General features: G+C 42.1%; 1 protein-coding gene across 6 annotated transcripts in view; it reads right to left on the reverse strand.

The window, feature by feature from the left end:
- LOC131457901 (neurexin-2-like) overlaps positions 1 to 18,729 on the reverse strand; it is an 80,653-nt gene extending 61,924 nt beyond the window's left edge. For 5 of the 6 annotated variants that reach the window (XM_058626420.1, XM_058626422.1, XM_058626419.1 and 2 more), the window contains exons 1-3: positions 18,398 to 18,729; positions 1,066 to 2,187; positions 20 to 40 (exon numbers count right to left, since the gene is read on the reverse strand). In XM_058626420.1, coding sequence (XP_058482403.1) covers positions 20 to 40; positions 1,066 to 1,780 — 736 coding nt within the window. In that variant the 5' untranslated portion in view covers positions 1,781 to 2,187; positions 18,398 to 18,729. Of the gene's footprint in view, positions 1 to 19; positions 41 to 1,065; positions 2,188 to 14,673; positions 14,693 to 18,397 lie in introns of those variants that run through there. The other variant, XM_058626418.1, reaches the window with a different exon arrangement.
- Between the last annotated feature and the right edge of the window lie 3,635 nt (positions 18,730 to 22,364).

Raw genomic sequence — 22,364 nt, forward strand, 5'->3', positions numbered from 1 at the left:
GTATAATGCATGGTCTTACCTTCTACCTCTCTCTGGACAGCTGCAGGAGAAAAAGGGAAAGATCACTCACTAGATTTACTTTTAAAAACACAACAGATGATTTTCTAACATCTGCTTTAGTTCTGTTAGTCTGTACAGAAGGAACAAAGGCTGTTTTCATGACTTTAGCATGTAAGAATATTTAAAAACAACAGCTGTTATACTCTGTGAAACCATGTTCATGCTCATGTTTGAAAACTCTGGATCTCTTTTTCTTCTTCTTACTATTTTCCTTTAACTGGAAACTTAAAACCACGTCAAGCAAAAACAATATTACTACAATATTTTAAGTTCAGTATAGAAGACTGTTACAGTATAGAACACTGTTACAGTATAGAACACTGTTACAGTATAGAACACTGTAACAGTATAGAACACTGTTACAGTATAGAACACTGTAACAGTATAGAACACTGTTACAGTATATCACACTGTAACAGTATAGAACACTGTTACAGTATAGAACACTGTAACAGTATAGAACACTGTTACATTATAGAACACTGTTACAGTATAGAACACTGTTACATTATAGAACACTGTAACAGTATAGAACACTGTTACAGTATATCACACTGTAACAGTATAGAACACTGTTACAGTATAGAACACTGTAACAGTATAGAACACTGTTACATTATAGAACACTGTTACAGTATAGAACACTGTTACAGTATAGAACACTGTTACAGTATATCACACTGTAACAGTATAGAACACTGTTACAGTATAGAACACTGTAACAGTATAGAACACTGTTACAGTATAGAACACTGTTACAGTATATCACACTGTAACAGTATATAAAACTGTAACAGTATAGAACACTGTAACAGTATAGAACACTGTAACAGTATAGAACACTGTTACAGTATAGAACACTGTTACAGTATATCACACTGTAACAGTATATAAAACTGTAACAGTATAGAACACTGTAAAATAAAAAATGTCCCAAAACAAACACAAATTGATAGCAATGCTAAAAATACATGGCGTGAGAAACAGAGGGGATGGTTGTCTCACCTTCATGGCAGTACCTTCCCTTGAAGCTGGTACTGATGCAGTCACACAGGATCTCTCCTTGGCTGACGGAGCACAGGCCGTTGTTGTTGCAGGGAGAGTGGGTTTCACATATGTACTCCAGGTCACTGTGAACAGCCTGACCGTCCAGCAGAAGAGGCAGAGCCTCCCCCAGTTTCAAATTGGCTATCAGGCCGTGGAATGGCGGCTCATATTTGACAGTGCTTGACGTCAGGGCAGAGAGACGCACATCAGGTGGGATCCCGCCTACGTAGAGGTCACTGACAACAACCATCTCTTTTCTCTTAGACTTCACCTCGGCCACCTTCTCCTCGTTGTCCACCATCAGCTTGGTCTCTCTGAAATTACGAGAAAGGAGGATTCTGTGCCAGCGCTGGTCGTCGATGCGTGTCTCTGTGTGCAGGGAGGCTGGTTCAGCACAGTGGATGGTGAAGCGCATCTGGACCCTGCCTTCGGAAATGAGCAGCTCCAGAAAGTCGCAGTTCCCTCCGTCGTCCAGATAGAGCACCAGGGCTTTGCTGGTGTTGGTTTTCAGAATAAAGCTGAGCTCACCTGTCGTCGTAGCATCCCACTGGCCATAACGTGTCCACTGACCAGGAACCCCCTCATATTCCAACGCTATTCCTGTTAGCACCAACTTGGCTAACAACAGTAACCAGGAAGCCTTGTTTTTACAGCTGCCCATGATGATTAGCATCTGTAACCACTCACTCACTCACTGTGCTCTCTAATTCAAAGCTACAAGTTCAGCTGTGACAAAATCTAGTGTCTGCACTTATTTTTAAGATGAGCTGAAATGTCCCACATGCAGTTAAAGAGATTCTTTAGCCTTGAACATGGATCCTGTTTATCCTGATTCTTTTTGTCATCTCTCCATGCTCGACACGTGACGGACTGTACACGAAAAACAAGGTACATTGCAAAACACTTTGCATCTACTTTGGATCAGCGAAGAAAGAGAACAAACAACACTGTGAGCTTCCTCGTCTTCGCCATCCACTGTCTTGGCCTCCCTCCATCCAGTGCTGTTTCTGTCAGTACTCCATGGGTTTGCTAGGCCTGCCGCCGAGGTGCAGCTGCCATTCTCCTCAGCCTGTCATCACCCTAAGACATAAAAGAAGAGCAGTCAATGAAAACAATCAACAGCACAGATGGAAACATGGAGTTCCCTCAGTCCCACAACGTCAACAAACATCATGGTAAAGGTAAAGATTTAACCTTTATTAATCCCCTTAGGGAAATTGTTTCTCTGCATTTGACCCATCCTAGAATTAGGAGCAGTAAAGATAAAGCTAAAGGTAAAGATAAAGATAAAGGTAAAGATAAAGGTAAAGATAAAGATAAAGATAAAGATAAAGGTAAAGATAAAGATAAAGGTAAAGGTAAAGATAAAGATAAAGGTAAAGGTAAAGATAAAGATAAAGCTAAAGGTAAAGCTAAAGATAAAGCTAAAGCTAAAGGTAAAGCTAAAGGTAAGATAAAGGTAAAGGTAAAGATAAAGATAAAGGTAAAGATAAAGATAAAGCTAAAGGTAAAGGTAAAGGTAAAGCTAAAGATAAAGCTAAAGCTAAAGGTAAGATAAAGGTAAAGATAAAGGTAAAGATAAAGGTAAGATAAAGGTAAAGGTAAAGATAAAGATAAAGGTAAAGGTAAAGATAAAGATAAAGGTAAAGATAAAGATAAAGGTAAAGATAAAGATAAAGATAAAGGTAAAGATAAAGATAAAGGTAAAGGTAAAGATAAAGATAAAGGTAAAGATAAAGATAAAGGTAAAGATCATGGCTACAGTGGAGAAAATCAGGCCCTCGATGCTGAAGCATGTGAACACGAGCGTCTCACTTCACGTCTCAACATTCACACAGAGAGGAAAACACCAGAAACACCAGCGCTGCTTTCCAAGGCACTGTTGGTAAAAGTGTGTTTCATAAGCACTGATGTTTTGCTGCAATGCATGGCCTCACTAACTTCAGTGATGCTGAGCCCCTTAAGCCCTCTGCACTCTCTGGGCTCAAGCTAAGACGTTACAGGCAAACAACACAAACACAGGCAGCAACAAACCCATGAACACAGCAAACCCATGAACACAACAAACCCACGAACACAACAAACCCACGAACACAGCAAACCCACGAACACAACAAACCCACGAACACAACAAACCCATGAACACAGCAAACCCACGAACACAACAAACCCACGAACACAACAAACCCACGAACACAACAAACCCATGAACACAACAAACCCACGAACACAACAAACCCATGAACACAACAAACCCACGAACACAACAAACCCACGAACACCACAAACACAACAAACCCACGAACACAACAAACCCATGAACACAGCAAACCCACGAACACAACAAACCCACGAACACAACAAACCCACGAACACAGCAAACCCACGAACACAACAAACCCACGAACACAACAAACCCACGAACACAACAAACCCACGAACACAACAAACCCACGAACACAACAAACCCACGAACACAACAAACCCACGAACACAACAAACCCACGAACACAACAAACCCACGAACACAGCAAATCAATACTTTGTGATAACAAAAGAGGCGTTGCCTCCGAGGCCTAAGGACACAAATAATGTAACTTGTCTTTGAGTGAACTGAGGACAGAGATGCTTTTATCAGGTGTGGTGGCGCTGACACTGACACTGACACTGAGAATGAGCCTGAAACAGACGTTTGCTGTCACTGAAAACAGCACTGACACTGTGGACAATTAACAAAAGGCTCAACTAAGAAAACCACACATGTTTAAGACTATTCTGCATCAAAGTGCACACAGACAATGATCCACTGATCCCGTCATTAATAACTCCATACATGTTATTTAGGGATTTGTGTGTTTGAAATGCTTTGTTCTGGCATCAGTTTACCATAATACTCCCATAATACTCCCATAATATTCCCATAATACTCCCATAATACTCCCATAATACTCCCATATACCCTCAAACACACACTGCTGGTTTTCTCTGTGGAAAGTGAAAACAAAGCTATTTACAAACTTCCAGACCACAAATGTGAAATAAAGCACAGATTGTATCAGGTAAGTCCGATGTTAAGCTCCTATATTCTGCTGTTCCTGGGGCAGGAAGAAGAAGAAGAAGAAGAAGAAGAAGACAGCTCACACAGCATCACTGTGAACTACATGTTAGTTCCTCAGATAACCAAACTCTCCCTTTGACTCACTGATATTAAGCTTGGAGCAGCAGCTGCTGTCCCGTCATCTGGTGCAATTAAGTCTGGAGAAACTGCAAATATTCAAAGAGACACAATCTGTATTTAAAGGATGAAAATGTATTTATCTTTTCATTATTATCAGCAATTTCCCCACAGAGAACCAACAGGCATTAATGAATGTATCCTCCACAGTGGCAGCCTGGTGTTTTTCCTGCCTCTGTGCCAAAGAAGTCACTGCAGTCCAAACCCCTATTAAAAGCACATAAAAGGCTAACACCGTTGTGTGATCCAATTAAGTGATCAAAAGCACAATCAGCAGCTACGATCCATTACAACCAATTTACATAACACTGTAGATTTCAAGGATACCTACTGTACATGCTGCACACCAAACACCACTGTTTTAACATTCACAAAATGCACCAAAGTCACCCGAGAAATGACTGCAGATACTGAAGAAGCTAACACTGATTACACCACAATAAATATTAGTATGAACAAACTTGTCAAGTAAAAGCTCTGAATGACAGAAAGAGCGGATTCAGCATAATCTGAATGTTCTTAATGTTCTTAATGTTCTTAATGTTCTCGCTCATTCTCAGACTTTTCATCATCCAAGAGACTTATTATATGAAGGTGAGTCTCCAGAGTCACGGCTGCTCTCCTGCTGATGATGGGCTGCTACAGTTGGGTTTATTTGCTAAAGGTAGACATCGCAAGAAAGAGTGCATTACATCAAATTCACAGTTCTCATCAGCGTCTCCCTGAAGTATCAAAAAGCTCCAGGCTGGGAGAAAACCCTTCAAGTGATATCCTGGAAGGTCATCAAATCTGACACTCTCCTCACTGGATGATTTGCAATTTACTGGGGCCACGCTTGGTTTGTGAAATGCTTCCAACAGCTTCCTGCAGTAGGAAGCTATATACAGTATATATATATATACAGTATATATATACACTGTATATATATATATATATACATACACACCTTATGAGTTATCACCAGCACTTATGACTATAATAAACTTTCAGACTCACCATTAACGACCATCACTTCTTCTTTATTAACTCTTGATGATACCTTGATCATGATGTACATAATCCACCCACCATGGATTATTTTGAGTTGTGGAGGTAAAGTACAGCAGAAGTCTTTTATCACATCGCCTTTCCATACACAAGGAACCAGCATGATGGGAGCCCCGAGCCCCGAGCCCCGAGTCCCGAGCCCCGAGCCCCGAGTCCTGAGCGGGACAAACAACTAAAACACTATGTCTTGTGATGCATCGTGATATACGTAGAATCCCATCAAATCTTTGACCCGACAATCAAATCAAATCCGATTATGAGGCCAGTGAAGCAGCTGAAGCAGCTGAAGCAGCTGAAGCCATGGCGATGTGTCCCTTTGGAAAATGACTCCTTTCTCGTGCCTGTGCTGGAAAATGTTCAGATCCACATGTTGAAGAAGAAAGTGAAACATTTGTTAACTTCTGCCCACATGCAGCTCCACTGCAGTTTAGCTCTGTGTGACATCGCCGACAGTCCCACTGGAAGAATGAGCAGCATTTCATTTAACACCTGTGCGTCGCAGCTGTGTGTTGAAAGGAACGCCAGACACGCACATACAGCATTGGTCAATGGCTCAGGAGGTGGAGGTGGAGGTGGAGGTGGAGGTGGAGGTGGAGCGCTCTCCACATACCATACACAATCAATAGATCTCTTCTGAGGAACATCTCCACCATCTGTAATTACTGCAGCACTGTGGGGCTGAGAGACCATGACACAGACTTAACAATGCTGGAATTGTGACAGTGAACAGTGGAGGATAGTTGGGCGACACTCTCCCGTGGAATTAACAGGTAAATGTCACCTGTCAAAAACAAGGATCTGACGATTGCACGTGTACGAACGTTCAAAATGTCACGTATGATTTCATGAAGAAAAAGAATGCTCGTAAATGATGTTTGAATCTGAATCCAACTTCTTCTCTTCCTTCATTTCTACATTTGACCAAAGTAAGCTCTAGAATTATACATGATATGAATCCAGCATCTGTTTAGTTCTGTTCTTTTCTCTCTTCACTTTTCCTATTCGAGAACTGGTGAAGGTAAAACTATGAAAGCCATTTCAATAGACCGAGAGGCACAAACGAAAATATGCTGCACTCGATATGCATTCCCAGTCTAGTAGAGGTATGTATGGTATGGGACTGCTGACATGTCACCACATCTCTGTAGTGTGAGTGATGCTAGAAGCAGCAGGGTATCACTCGTTGAAGGAAGAAACATCGAAAGAATTATCTGTGCCAAAGTAATCCCAGCAAATAACATTGATTCTCTGACGCTGTGAAGGATCTCATTGACATATTTGTCCACTAACACTGATCTCAATGAATGAACATTTATCACCTCAGGCTTCTTCATAAGGACGTTGGTTTGGTGCTCAGGCATCAGCTGAAGCAGCTGTAGACAACAGAGAGAAGAGGAACTGTGAGAGACACGGTTTCTTTTCTTTATGACGTGCTGTAAACACGGGTACATGACTCTGACTCTACCGTCATCCATGTTCTTACATGACTGTGCTCAGCAGCACTAGAATCTCACTGCGTCTGCATGTGAGCCTCATATTCTCAAGTTAATCCTATTATCATGGTTCAAAAGTCAAGGTTATCATATTGTAATTTACTATAAAACATGTGAAGAAAGATTTAAAATTCAATTAAAACAGCAAAATGAGACGAGATGATGAAAGGTGTAATTATACTTCAAAGTAAAATTAAGTCCACTGCATGTGAGCAAGAACGGTTTTACTGTACTTTTTATCTTATAACAATTTACAATATACTTGAAAAATAAATAAATGAATGAAATAATAATATTAAACTGAGAATAATCATTATTATTTTTATCATTATTATTCTGTGTCAGGTGTTTAAAACCTTTAAAAACGACTCAAATTAAGAACCAGGAGTACATTCTGAATTAAACATCACACACACACACACACACACGCGCGCATGCGCACGCACACACCCGCACGCACACACGCACGCGATCATCTGCTGAATCAGTTTCAACCACTGCACGTCAAGAGAGAAAAGAACAGTGATGATGATGATGATGATGATGATGATGAGACACAGAATCATCGAGTAACCAGTTTAAAGATGGAACCTAATTTGGCCTGAAATGGAACAAAGACTTGACCCAAATACAAATACGTTTGTTTTCTTTCATGAGATGAAAGTTTCCTCTGCTTCCTCAGAACAAGTCAGATTCATTCAGACTGTGAAACATGAATGAATGTGTTTATTGTAGATTTGATTTCTTAAAATAACTTGGAGACAAAGTCAATAATCTTCAGAGCACAAAGAAGTGGATCATGAACAGTTCAGAGTAAACGGTCAGCACCAAGTCTACAGTCTTCACTCTTCATCAACGTTTTCACAAACTGCAGGAACCCTGGGAAAATGGTTGGTTTGGCATCACATGACCAGAGGAAATGTGTCCAACTATTCACTAATATTAAGGTGAAGGGGAACTGTCTCTCTCTGGCAGTTGTTTGTTTTAATGAATGCAGAGTCAACTCTAGAATGCTTGTTTTTTTCTCACGCCTGTCTCCTCACCAACGCATTTCTTTTTTATAAAGAACTGAAGCATTTATTGCAGCAGCTCGAGGATGTTTCCATACACAAGGAAAACACTGTCACTGGTCATCGTCCTGTAGACAGTGAGTGATGCGTTGTCACCTTTCAGCACCTGTGTGGTGAACAGCGGCATGTGCGTCTTCTCTTCTGACAACCAGGCTCATATTTGTAATGTTTTAATGACAAAGAATGCAACATTAGTATTTTAATCAATTAATCAATAATTCAATCATTATTTGTACATTGAGACGAGCGTGCGCACAGGCGTCCGCTGCGTCCGCTTGATCGTTTGATTTCCACAAACACTACACAGTGTGTGTGTGTGTGTGTGCGCTCATTAACAGTCACGCGTGGTCTTCGTGTCACGTATTTGAGGCGTAGTTCACGCAGGTGTGTGTGCAGCGGCGTCTGCATGACGCCCGTCTGTCCATTGAAAGTGAATGGAAATGCGCGCACGTTAGAGGTTTGATGTCAACACATAGGCGCTGTACACGTGTGCCCCTGATACACACACACACACACACACACACACACACAGGCCAAGAATCATTTTAAATAGAAAAGAAAAAGCTTGTCGTGTATAATCATAAATAAAGTTGAAAACAAGTTGAAACATGGATTGTGCAGCACATGAATAGAACATGCATGTCTAAGATGAGAAGGTAACTCTGGAGCTGCAGCACTGTTACAAGGACAGCGCCCGCCCTCCACCCTGCAGACACAGGCTGCTCAGCTGTGTGGGATCGCTCCAACAAGCTGCTCCCTCAGTCTGGCCCAGCTATAGGGTCTTACACCGTTTGCTGGGTGTCTGTAGAAGCTGCTTCACTGAGCTGTTGTTGGCAGCTTTTGTGCTGGAATAAATTCTGCCTAGTGTTGGCCATGCAAGCGACTCCTCTGTGGATCTGTAGCAGCCTGGAAAGAAGCTTCTCCTTTCATCAACTTAATACTGGAAGCTTCTTATTTACCCAAAAGAAAACTATGCAACAGCTGAAGTCATATTTCTAAAGTATAATATGGCAAAATGTTCTCTGTAATCTGTGTTACATGTGAAATGCTTAAGATCACATCAGCATACATTTTATTATTTAGAATCTATCTTCATCCACAAAGTAAAACATTCAATTCTTTGACTAATCCGTCCGTGCCAGACCTCCATCTGCTTTTTAGAGCTCAAACATCATAAAGATCCACCAGCTTGTCTCATTCTGACGTTTTCTGCCAACACAAACTTTTAACTCGACTTGGAGGACACGATATCCTCTGCACTTTAGTCTGTGGATCATTTTCTTTCTTGTGCAACTTTAAAAATCAAACACATTTGCATTGAAAGTAGGTCTAAAGATGGAAAAGTCATCAAACTGTGGGGAATTAAAAGTGTGTGGCATAAAGTGAGTCCACAGGTCACCGGTGTGTGCAGCTGATGGAGTGCTGCAGGGTTAACTGCTTTTTTAGGTTAGCATCTCACTGACTCTACACTGTAAAACCTTTGGAAAGACTTCTGAGGTTTTATAGACACAATTATTAGATCTTATCACTAATGGCTTCACTCAGTAAATTAAACATGGATATCTCACTAATTCTTTACACTTAGTCACAGTTTCACCTCATCAATGATTTAAGAAAAACATCTAACCATTACTTTCATTTCCTTGATTAATAGATTAGTTGTTATATTCATAAATCTATGAAACATCTGTTTAAATCTGCTCTGAGACGCTGATACCTGGATATTCTCTTGGTCTTAACTCTGACCTCAGTCCTTCTCTTGGTCTTAACTCTGACCTCAACTCTGACCTCAGTCCTTCTCTTGGTCTTAACTCTGACCTCAGTCCTTCTCTTGGTCTTAACTCTGACCTCAGTCCTTCTCTTGGTCTTAACTCTGACCTCAGTCCTTCTCTTGGTCTTAACTCTGACCTCAGTCTTTCTCTTGGTCTTAACTCTGACCTCAGTCCTTCTCTTGGTCTTAACTCTGACCTCAGTCCTTCTCTTGGTCTTAACTCTGACCTCAGTCCTTCTCTTGGTCTTAACTCTGACCTCAGTCCTTCTCTTGGTCTTAACTCTGACCTCAGTCCTTCTCTTGGTCTTAACTCTGACCTCAGTCCTTCTCTTGGTCTTAACTCTGACCTCAGTCTTTCTCTTGGTCTTAACTCTGACCTCAGTCCTTCTCTTGGTCTTAACTCTGACCTCAGTCCTTCTCTTGGTCTTAACTCTGACCTCAGTCCTTCTCTTGGTCTTAACTCTGACCTCAGTCTTTCTCTTGGTCTTAACTCTGACCTCAGTCCTTCTCTTGGTCTTAACTCTGACCTCAGTCCTTCTCTTGGTCTTAACTCTGACCTCAGTCCTTCTCTTGGTCTTAACTCTGACCTCAGTCCTTCTCTTGGTCTTAACTCTGACCTCCTCTCTTTCAAAGCATTTACACTAAAGGTTTATTATTTATGACAAAAGCTCCACAAAGCAGATGACTCCATTACAACAGTCCATTACCTTCAATAGAAATGTGTTCATGGAAGTAAATTACTTTCATATATTCATATATTTTAACATTGAATCTTTAAACGTCAAAACTCTGTTCACTGTATAAAGTTTGTTGATCATGTGATATCTGCTTTTTACATTTGTGTTTTTATTGATGATAGCTCTTTATACATACACAAATATTAATATATCCAAATACACAAATATAAAAAGAGAGTTTCCTGACGGATTCTCTGTCATTTATGTATATATATATATATATATATTTGCTATAATTACGTTCTTTAAATATTGCATTTGGGACAGCTACCACTTGGCAAACTGTAATTTTCTACAAAGACTTTGAGAGTTATTCATGTTTTCATTGTGTGTGTGTGTGTGTGTGTGTGTGTGTGTGTGTGTGTGTGTGTGTGTGTTATCTGCAGCTCATCTTCTCATGACAAAGACAGTGTGGCTACATAAAACTATGTTTGTCCCCTCCACTGCTTCCTGTCCCATTCAGGATTGATTTAAGATTTTATAGTTTGTTTTGTTTTAAATGGTCTCTGATCTGAGAGTGAATGGTGGTTTGTCTCTATCTGTGTGTGTGTGGCCCTGTGATGGACTGGCCAACTGTCCAGGGTGTACCCCGCCTATCACCCGATGTAGCTCAGATTGGCACAGCACCCCCCGCGACCCTCTGGTGGAGGATAAAGCGGTAGATGATGGATGGATTGATGGTCTCTGATCTGGTTAATCTCTCGACTCCTCCCAACATGTTTCCCTGGGATGTTCCCACATGAAGGTGACTGAGCGTTCTCTGTGGCTGCCTCCAGTTTAATGTCAGAGCAGCTCAGACCCTGAGAACTTTGAAATCTCTCTTAAACGCACAAAAAAGACAAACTGCTGCTTCTCTCTATTACTATATCATATATTCCAATATTTATTTGTAGTAAGCTGGTTGTTGATGTGCATGTACATCACTTTATTCAGTGGATTTTGTTTTAAAGGCAGTGAACCCTCATCCAGAAGATCAGATAAAGAAATAAAGAAATAAATCTAACACCCAGGCAGATGCAAATAAGAGATCACCCAGAGGCCAAGAGCAGCATCGGCAAGAGCAGAGAACATTAAAACAACTGAACACTCAGGATCATCAACGGCTTTTGCTATTGCAACATATGGATGTGAATTATGAGCGATGACCAAACAAGAGGAGGAGGAGGAGGTCGATGCATTCCAGATGTGTTCAGACACAAAGCACAGAAGAAACACCTGGATGCTCGAGAAAGTCAACTCCATGACGACCTTTGGCCGAGAGAAGAGACGTGATATCACTGTCCTCATCGAGGCCCACTGACTCACACAGATAAATGACAACATGATTGTCTTCTTAAATTCATATATCAATTAAAAAACAACATCACAGCAATAAGCATTTGCTGTATGTTGTGATTTTCTCTTCACAGATGTTTCGCATACATGGAAGAATTTACGCTCCAGCTGTGAGATTAAGAGATATAATCAGCATCAGCAGAACCATGAGCCCTGCCATCAGGCATATACATTACAGAGCCTTCGTCATCATCCTCACCCTCATCATCCACTTGATCCTCTCTCAACGTTTACTCACATTATTCTGCTGATTTATGGGCTGCATCACTTTAACGTCTGTGGTGAAGAAGATCTGGGTGCAGCAATGATTGTGTGTGTGTGAGACGCTCTCACTGCACCTGTACATGTAACGGTGACAGATATGAACGTATGAACTGTAACACTGACAGATATGAACGTATGCGGCCTCTGTAACAGTGACAGATGTGAACGTATGAACTGTAACAGTGACAGATATGAACGTATGCAGCCTCTGTAACAGTGACAGATATGAGCGTATGAACTGTAACAGTGACAGATATGAACGTATGAACTGTAACAGTGACAGATATGAACGTATGCAGCCTCTGTAACAGTGACAGATATGAGCGTATGAACTGTAACAGTGACAGATGTGAACGTATGAACTGTAACAGTGACAGATATGAACGTATGAACTGTAACAGTGACAGATATGAACGTATGCGACCTCTGTAACAGTGACAGATATGAACGTATGAACTGTAACAGTGAGTGCATGCATGACCAACACAAGTATCCACAGAACAGCTGACATTTTCATATATCTAAGTACACAGTCGTAGCTACAAGCATAAACACGCTATGCACAGCGCCCTCATTAAAGGAATGTAAATGTGCTGCAGACGCGAGAGTGAGTCTGTGTTTACCTGCAGTTCACTGTGTCATCGTTACACAACTCTGGGCTTCTTTTCTACAGTACGAGTCATACCACAAGACGACACAACAACAGGACAACACAACAACAAGACAATACAACAACAACAGGACAACAAGACAACACAACAACAGGACAACAAGACAACACGACAACAGGACAACACAACAACAAGACAATACAACAACAACAGGACAACAAGACAACACAACAACAACAGGACAACAAGACAACACAACAACAAAAGGACAACAAGACAACACAACAACAGGACAACAAGACAACACGACAACAGGACAACACAACAACAGGACAACAGGACAACAAGATAACAGGACAACAGGACAACAAGACAACAGGACAACAAATTCCATCAGTGATGTGAAAGCAGCATTGAGTGGTTACAGTGATGTAAAATGAACACATTACCTCTGTTAAGCAAAGACCTGGAGACTGAAGCTAAAACAAGAGCTGCACTGATTGCGACGCGATATTTAAGGTTGTGCTGATGAATGAAAGATGCCAATTAAGCAACTTGTGAGATGTTTAAAAGGTAAACAAGGTTCCACTCTGATGAGCTGGAGGATGGTGTTTAATTTCATTTTAATATTGGGAGTACGTCCTCCTTCACATGTTTGCTCTCTGCCTGCTCGTGACTTCCTCACCTGCAGTTTATCCTTTCCTGTCTAACGTCTATGACCACGTTCATTTCTCTGTGTCATGTGTAAGCATTCATTGGAAGTTGCCACGACGACACAGTGATCTTCTTTCATGTGATTTTCACTTTTACTGTCATTATTCTCACAAAGAGAAAGGTCTTAGTGTTGCAGTGACAACAAACATAAACTGTGCTAAACCTAAATATTGACAGATTTCTTTCTAGTCAGGGATTTAACATTAGCACATACATCAGAGTTGTTTCCTCATCAAGACTCTGAATATGCAAATGTCTGAGAACAAACCACTGAGATAACAATCCATGTGATTTTGACAACACTCACTTGAATTGCCTCTGAAGGTTTAGTCCTCTGGATGGATGAGTGTGAGCCATCGTTAACACAGGACACTGCTAATGATGGCTATGTTTGCCCTTGAAATGTCAGCTCATAAGCAGCTCTTCTCTTCCATGACTTCCATGACTTCCATGACGCCGTCAGATGTCATCCTGAGCAGGACGAGTGGGAGCAAGCCAGCGTTCTTTTCACACTCATTCAGACGCTGCACTGACTTCCATTCATCATTTCATTCAAAGTCGTAACCCTCACTCTAACATAAGTGGTTCAGGTCTAACCCCAAACCACGATGGACATCTTCCTCCTAATTTAAAGTTCAGTCACAGAAATGAGGTTCTGCCTAATTAAGACCAGGCTTTGGACCTAATGAGGACTAGAAGACATAAAAACGTCAGTGCTCACACACACACACACACACACACACACACACACACACACACGCTGCTCGGCAGCTGCTATGCAACACAAAAGCCTGGGTCAATGTTGGGTAACAGCTTCTTGGCCAGGATCACAGAGCTCTGCTAAGACCCTGAATGCTGACATTGACACAGCAGAGCGTCCTCGTACAGGTGAGACACGTGAGACACACGAGACACGCGAGACACCGTCATAGATGAAGCAGCCGCGGGCGAGACTGCCGATGCATACTCTAACAAATGAACATGAATCTGTTCCTCATGACAAAGAGGTGAGATAGATGCCCCAGTGTTTACCGCACCGTCCACGAGTGACAGGCCCAGACTCAGTGTGATGGACGGACAGTCAGGCAGATGTTGAAAATCTCTTGATTTAAGCCCCGACATGCCACTCACTGATCAACTGCATCCACGTAAATCTGCCTTCTGCTGTAAAGTGACATGATGAAAGCTGGACTCTGCTCTCGTAACCTCAACCCTTAAAATGCAATTTACACCAGCTGAGCAGGATTTCTCTTCCTGTTTGTCTCTTCACAGAGTTCTGTGGATATTACCTCAACAAAGACGAACGCCGCTGTGGACGACAACAAAGATTCTGGAAGACGTGAACGGCGACGATCTGTGTCTGTACACGTTCAACTTCTTATTAACAGTGAAGCACAGTAGATGTGTTCCGGTTCAGCTGAGGTTCAGGGTGTTTCCTCTTTTTCAGCCTCGACATGTTTCTGTAAAGATGAATGCACAGTTGACTGAATGGAACAGGATTCCTCCACTCTGACATTTATTCATTATGTAATATTTGCATTTAGGGACCGTTTAAAAAGAAAGAGATGAACATCACACATTGGGGACATTACATCAATATACAGTAAATGTGATGATATTTTAGGAACGACTGTTTCTTCCACAGTCAATTAAACTCTCCAATTAGAGCTACTCTGACGTGCATTTGCTTTAGGGAGGAAGAAATCACCCAACACTCTCTGTGACAAACACAATATGACCAGTCACATCTCCAGCATGTTCTGTATCAAAGCTTTTCCATAGCTGTGCTGAGTGTTGTAATCATGCATAACTGCATAGTGTATATCCTGACAGGGTGAGATTGTGTTATATACCTCTGAGGACATTGATTATGCTGCCTGGGCACATTTTGGTTAACAGAGCGGTTTCAACTTCCTCAACCTCCCTATGCTGCCACACAGTAACCAAGATAAATGAGTTGAAATGCTTACATTGGCAATGTAATGCTACAGGAACCTGCTTCCACTGCTACTGCGTCACACGTGTTTCATTGTCACTGCTGAGTCTTACGTTAGTTCTGGTTGTGACTGGTGTACAGCAGCCTTTAAACAAGCCCACGGGCAGATGAGAGGCTGTGGCTGTGTGCTTCTACACTGTGGGAAGAATACTTGTCCTGTCGTACTCTAAACGCTAGAAATCCTTAGTAAACTGCCAGCTGCTGCTCCCCAGGTTATGTGACTTCATAACTGAAATGATCAAAGCTTTGATTTCTTTCCTTATTTTCCCTGCACAGAGAAACATCTGGATATTGTCACTTAATAATGCAGAGAGGCTCCCAGCCTTTTATCCATGAATGAAATACTAAAGAAACCTCATGTGGGTCTTCAACATGGCTCAGCTTAAGCTAAAATTGGTGCCTTTATTTTTGTCATGCACATATTTAATGAATCCCAGCTGTCACCGCCTCAGCCTGGTCGACAGCCTCCAATGTAACAACCTTTGCCAAATCCTGAGTAGCATTCTGCTAACAGAAAATTATAGACCACCTTCCGCTCCATTCTACCGACTCTGCCACCTGCAGTGAGAACTATTATTTCACCGATGTATTACAATATCAATCAAGCTGCACAAATCACTTTCCATTGTGGGACTTTGCTTTTCTGGATTTCTGGATCCATTTGCCTCGAGTGCTACGCACATTTTCACTTAGGACTATTTTATCTGCCACAGCCACAGCAGAGTTCTTCAGAAATAAAACACAAATATAGAGAAATAAATGACCCAACTTTGCCGAAGGTCTAGTGAAACAAACAATTCAACAATGACCTTTTTTTGTCTTCACCATCCACAGACATAATCCCTGTTTGGCTGTGCAGCTGGCATGAAACTGAGTCACGCGTCAGCCCTGATTAGAAGCAACAGTGGTCCGCGGGCCCCGTTCCTCTGCCAGAGCCAGGAGAGGAAAAGACCGGGGCCACCACTTTCAGTCTGTGGACGTGACCTTGATGTGGTACGATAGAGAAGAAGTGACACGATTCACAATATCTGTAACCTTCCCCTTCTCCACTTTGCACACTGAAGCTATTGAGCTGTGACACAGGCCTGCACACGTCATGTCAGCGCTGCAGTCTCCTCCTCTGTGACATCCCATCATCCATCTCTTTCTGCATATTGGTCAGAGCTTTGTGCGAGATCTCTTCATTTAACACATTAGCTCCAGTTTTATGCTGAGCAGCTGCAAACGTTAAAGTCACATAAGTGCATTACTTTAAGTTCAAATATTAAGCTGATGGTGAAGTAACACGATGTAACATGCTGCTTCATTCCATTAGGGGCCACAATACTAATACAGGACTAGGAAGCCTAATGTTGGGTTAGATGAAGCAGCAGCAGCAGCAGCAGCAGCAGAATCAGCAGCAGCAGAATCATCATCATCAGCAGCAGCAGCAGCAGCAGTGACACCATTTTCTTTCTTTAAAATGCAAACGTTGCCCAAAGCCCTAAATCTCATTGGCTGCAGAGACAGACGTCTTGTGAGTGGAGCGCGGTGGAGACGACAGTGAAGGTGGTGAGTAAAACCTTGGAAGCTGTGTATCGTGTGTCAAAATAGAGATGATAAGAAACCAAAATAAACACGAGGACTGAACTGAGCTGCAAACATAAATGAAGCATGACTGAGGGAAATAAAAAGCAGTATATAATAAATAAAAATGCCAACACTGACACACCCAGCTGATACACTGCTGTCTAAAGATGTAACAATTCAAAACGCTGTAGCCTTTGCACTAACAGTCGCCATCATCATCATCATCATCATCATTGTCTGGAACAAGTGACGACTTCCTGGTTGTCAACGCGATCCTCGTTTAGTAAACCTAATGGCTCAATAAAGAATGCAATAGCATTTAAATGAGTCTGTCAGCTGAAGCAGCTGCGATTTAAGAGAGCAGCACAACAGCAAGTGCTCATGAGAGGAAGACACAACTGAAGCAAACACACACACACACACACACACTGTCACCTGATCCAGGTGAGCTGCTCAGTGACTCCCACACCTGCACTGTGTTCACAGAGCTCAGGAAACAGCAGCAGCAGAGAGTAGCATTTACATAGCAAATGGGTTCAAAGCAGCTAATGAGAAACCACACCTCTTTATATGACATCACTGGCAGATCTGACCATTCGCGACATGAAGCAATAACACAAGAGTCACATTTGAAAACAAGAGACAAGCTTATTTTACATTCATCCACTCACAGCTCTGACCAACATTCATTCATTCATTCATTCACTCACTCACTCACTCACTCACAGCAGCTCCTCAGTGGTCCCCCTCACCTGAGCTGTGACAAATACAGCAACATGCTGCAGTTGTTAGGAAACACTTGATCACACAACTTTGCCCTGATAACAGCTGACGTGTGAGTCTGAGGCAGCAGCTGTTTCATTAAAGTGGCCAATCCTTCAGCACAGAACAAGAAATCCCTCTCAATAATACATATGGTCCCTCCAGCACCTCAGAGACCTTGATGCTGCATGACTCAAACATCACCTCAACTTTACTTTAGCCTCTCACATAAACATGTACTTCAACATGTGATGATATGCTTTCATTACAGCCTTTTCTCAGAGGGGGGGAGGGAGGGAGGACCGGTGCTGCAGCCCAACCACAGGACTTGTCTTCCGGCACACAATTACGCGACCTCATCCGCAACCGTGTTGATTTGGAACGCAGGTTACCTCTCCTCCACCCACCTGCACCCTCCTCCACCCTCCTCCACCCTCCTCCACAGAGAAACACTGAAACAAAGGAGCGCTGTTTACATGGAGACACCTCAGGAGAAGAGTCAGGAGCATCTCAGCATCACAATATCACACAAATGTGGTCCACTGACATTGAACACACACACACACACACACACACGAGAGAGCAGGGATATCTCGTGTCTTTGTGCTGCAGCGCGCGCTGTAAAGCTCATTACCGCCGTCCTTAAGGTCGCGCGCGTGTGTGTGTGTGTGTGTGGTGTCATTTACCTGAGCATCATCCAGCGATCCGACACATGGATGAATGTACACACAGCTTCCACCGCGACGGTTATTCCAGTCAGGAGCACGAACATTCAGAGGAGGAAGAGGAGGAGGAGGAGGAGAGGAAGAGTGGAGGAGGAAAAATCCTTCAAATGCAGCAGAGATGGATGCGGTGGATGAATGTGCGACCTCTGCCTTCACAGAGAATCACAGTCTTGTTCTCTTCAGATGTGGCTGTGTCAATGGAGGCAGGCAGGCAGGGAAACCCAGAGCTGCTCCGCAAAGACAAAGATGCTCTCTCTCCTGCGCCGCACCGAGCAGCGGCAGCATCAGCATCAGCAGCACATCAGCAGCAGCAGCAGCAGCAGCAGCACAGCAGCAGCAGCAGCAGCAGCAGCAGCAGCAGCAGAGGCTGAGCCGTCATCCCCCAGACACTTGATGGTAATAGTTTGGTAGGTAGCTCATATGGGTTGAGGCGCGGTCAGCTGCTGTAGACCAATCCTGGTCCCCATCGAACTAAGAGCTGCGTTGCCATGGAGGAATTAAGAGCGTGGTCTGTGGCGGACAACAAGGAACACTGTCAGGTTCATTATTTGAACAATGTTTGTCTTTAACACAGAAGATTTCTATAAAATAACCCTTAAAGTCAAGTAAGAGATTAATAATCTTGCAGCTTTATTACAGGTCAGTGTTCATCATTAACTCCACCCTGACCTGAGGCAGCCTCAGAGACTCAAAGACAACATAGTCATCATCATATTTGAATGATTTCAACGTATAATCTGAGAGTGTTCAGGTCACAGCGACGCCCACGATGTGTCACTGCATCCACATCCACGTACAGTATATTCTTTAAGTCCAGTAACAACATCAGTCACATGTGCCCTCCACAGTAAACATGCAAAGAAATGAGTGGCTTTCACTGAAGAGGAAGAGACAACGCTGAGATTAACGGGATTAAGCAGTTTCTCTGACAGAGTGTCAACGTGTGGTATTATTGTATACTGTATTCCCACTGGTCACTTTGCCTTTAAGACAGTTTAAGGACTTCTTTAGGTAAGTGGTTATATTAAGAATAAGAAGTGACACACACGTTCCTGTGGAGGGCAGCATTACACCTGTCAGTGTACAGCCTGCCAGAAGAGATTATTATTAGAAGAAGAAATGACACACGCCCAGGTTGACTTCACACCTCCACATGAACAATGATGACTAATCTCCTGACGCTGGCCTGGATCGCTTCATTCTTCTCAGTAGGTGTTGTACGACCCACACACACACGCACAGAGACACACACACACACACACACACACACACACACACACACACACACAGACACAGACACACACACGCACACAGACACACACACACACACACTACTCTGCTTTTGTCTCTGAAAAAATCACCGTGATATCGACTGTGAATCAGAACTTGACCAAAATGACATGATGATCTCGAGCTAGAACTCAAAGGGCAGCTGGTAATCTAGCCCCGCCCCCAGAGTCACATGTGTTGAAGGAGGACACAACACAACATGTGACCTACAGCAATGCTGCAAACATGGTGGCGCTATAACGAGGAGAACAACACTTTGTTTCCTGAAATATTATGGAAGGATAAACTTAACTAAACATGATCTACACACAGCATCAGAACCTAGAAACAAAATGGCTGAAACGTCATCACATCAGATCCAAGGACGAGGAGAAGTATGTTTTAAACCGGGCTCGAGTGACTTGTCTTTCTACTTGAAGATGTGGGTTCAATTCCCGGCGTCTCAGTCGACGTGCTGATGTGTCCCCGGGCAACAGACCTAACCCCACAGTGCTGCTGCGGCGCAGTTGTGATGTTGTGCTGTAATCACCAACAACTCATTAGTTCTGAGGATACAAAGAATTCATCACAGATGCAAATGAACCTTATAATCAGACGTATTTAACGTCTTTTATAAAGACGGTTTTATTCTTTTCATCCTGTGTCCTCCTGACATTTCAAACTCCACTGGTCCATTTCTTAATCGTCTCATTTCTCTTTTCCACATTTCAACGTTTAAATCACTCACAATAATCAGCTTTTAGCATGTTATCAGGCTCAAATGTGGTCTGAGGACTGGTGAGGCATTTTTAACAACTTCATCACGACGTGGTCCACTTTCCATTCATGTTCCCTTTGTTATTTCATACTCCAGAACTTTCCATCATATTCAGCCTGACACTGTAGCGCAGCAGTGCATTAAAACACAAACGTCATTTGCTGATTTGACTCAAAGTTCTGGCTGTTTTCTTCACTCGTAGATGAATTTGCAGATTTCCTGTCTTCACTGAAGAGTGACGTGTTGAGAGAGGAAGTTTATGACTGACTGATAAAAAGCACTTGAAGAGATTCTTTAAACATGTATTGGCTTTTATTTCTAAACAATATTCTGCTGACGGTCCACTTCAAGCACAATAACCTAAACCTGTTGATCTGATGCAAATGAAGAACTCTGAGCTGGATTTCTCGCCTCATCATGTAAAGACGAGGGCGTGATCTTTGTTATTATGTCTCCATATTTAACCTTCACATGACGCTCACAGAACACTCTCCAAAGACACAAATGTTGCTTTTAAATGACTTCAATCATTACTGTAAAGAAACAACTGTATCATTGTCAAATAATGACATCATCAGTCACAACAGCAAACTATTTTCAGTTTCTGGAGATTTAATTTGACCAAAACATTGTGTTTTAAATGTCAAATGTGTTGTCTTTTGAGCTGAGATTTGACGTCTTTCTTATCATTGACCGTTGACTCTGAAGCCTGAGCCTTTCCTGCGAGATCAAATCAGAGTCATGTTGAATGTGGGGATGACGTATGAATAATGAATGTTCCAAAAACGCCTTTGCCTGCAAAACTATACGAGTGTGAGCAATTGAGCAATTATAGGATATGATAGAAAATGCACTTAAATGTGGATTCTCTTCTTACGCAATAGAGGAATTTTGATCATTTTGTTTCAATTCAAAAAAATATTTACTGTAATAAATAAATGAGTTTTCTTCTATTGTAGAGATGAAATGCCCATGGATTGTTTACTGCTGCTACTTGTGGTTAGAACGTTTCTGTTTCCATATCTGTGATATTATTCATCTGGGATTCAATCTGAAGACAGTCAAATATACTATAGGTCCCAGATGCAGTAAACTTAAGTTAGTCCCAGATGCAGTAAATTTAAGTTAGTCCCAGATGCAGTAAACTTAAGTTAGTCCCAGATGCAGTAAACTTAAGTTAGTCCCAGATGCAGTAAACTTAAGTTAGTCCCAGATGCAGTAAACTTAAGTTAGTCCCAGATGCAGTAAATTTAAGTTAGCCCCAGATGCAGTAAACTTAAGTTAGTCCCAGATGCAGTAAATTTAAGTTAGTCCCAGATGCAGTAAACTTAAGTTAGTCCCAGGTGCAGTAAACTTAAGTTAGTCCCAGGTGCAGTAAACTTAAGTTAGCCCCAGATGCAGTAACTTAAGTTAGTCCCAGATGCAGTAAACCTAAGTTAGTCCCAGATGCAGTAAACTTAAGTTAGTCCCAGATGCAGTAAATTTAAGTTAGTCCCAGATGCAGTAAACTTAAGTTAGTCCCAGGTGCAGTAAACTTAAGTTAGTCCCAGGTGCAGTAAACTTAAGTTAGCCCCAGATGCAGTAACTTAAGTTAGTCCCAGATGCAGTAAACCTAAGTTAGTCCCAGATGCAGTAAACTTAAGTTAGTCCCAGATGCAGTAAACTTAAGTTAGTCCCAGATGCAGTAAATTTAAGTTAGTCCCAGATGCAGTAAACTTAAGTTAGTCCCAGATGCAGTAAACTTAAGTTAGTCCCAGATGCAGTAAATTTAAGTTAGTCCCAGATGCAGTAAACTTAAGTTAGCCCCAGATGCAGTAAATTTAAGTTAGTCCCAGATGCAGTAAACCTAAGTTAGCCCCAGATGCAGTAAACTTAAGTTAG

The sequence above is a fragment of the Solea solea genome, chromosome 4, assembly GCF_958295425.1.
Source record: "Solea solea chromosome 4, fSolSol10.1, whole genome shotgun sequence".
Taxonomy (NCBI): domain Eukaryota; kingdom Metazoa; phylum Chordata; class Actinopteri; order Pleuronectiformes; family Soleidae; genus Solea; species Solea solea.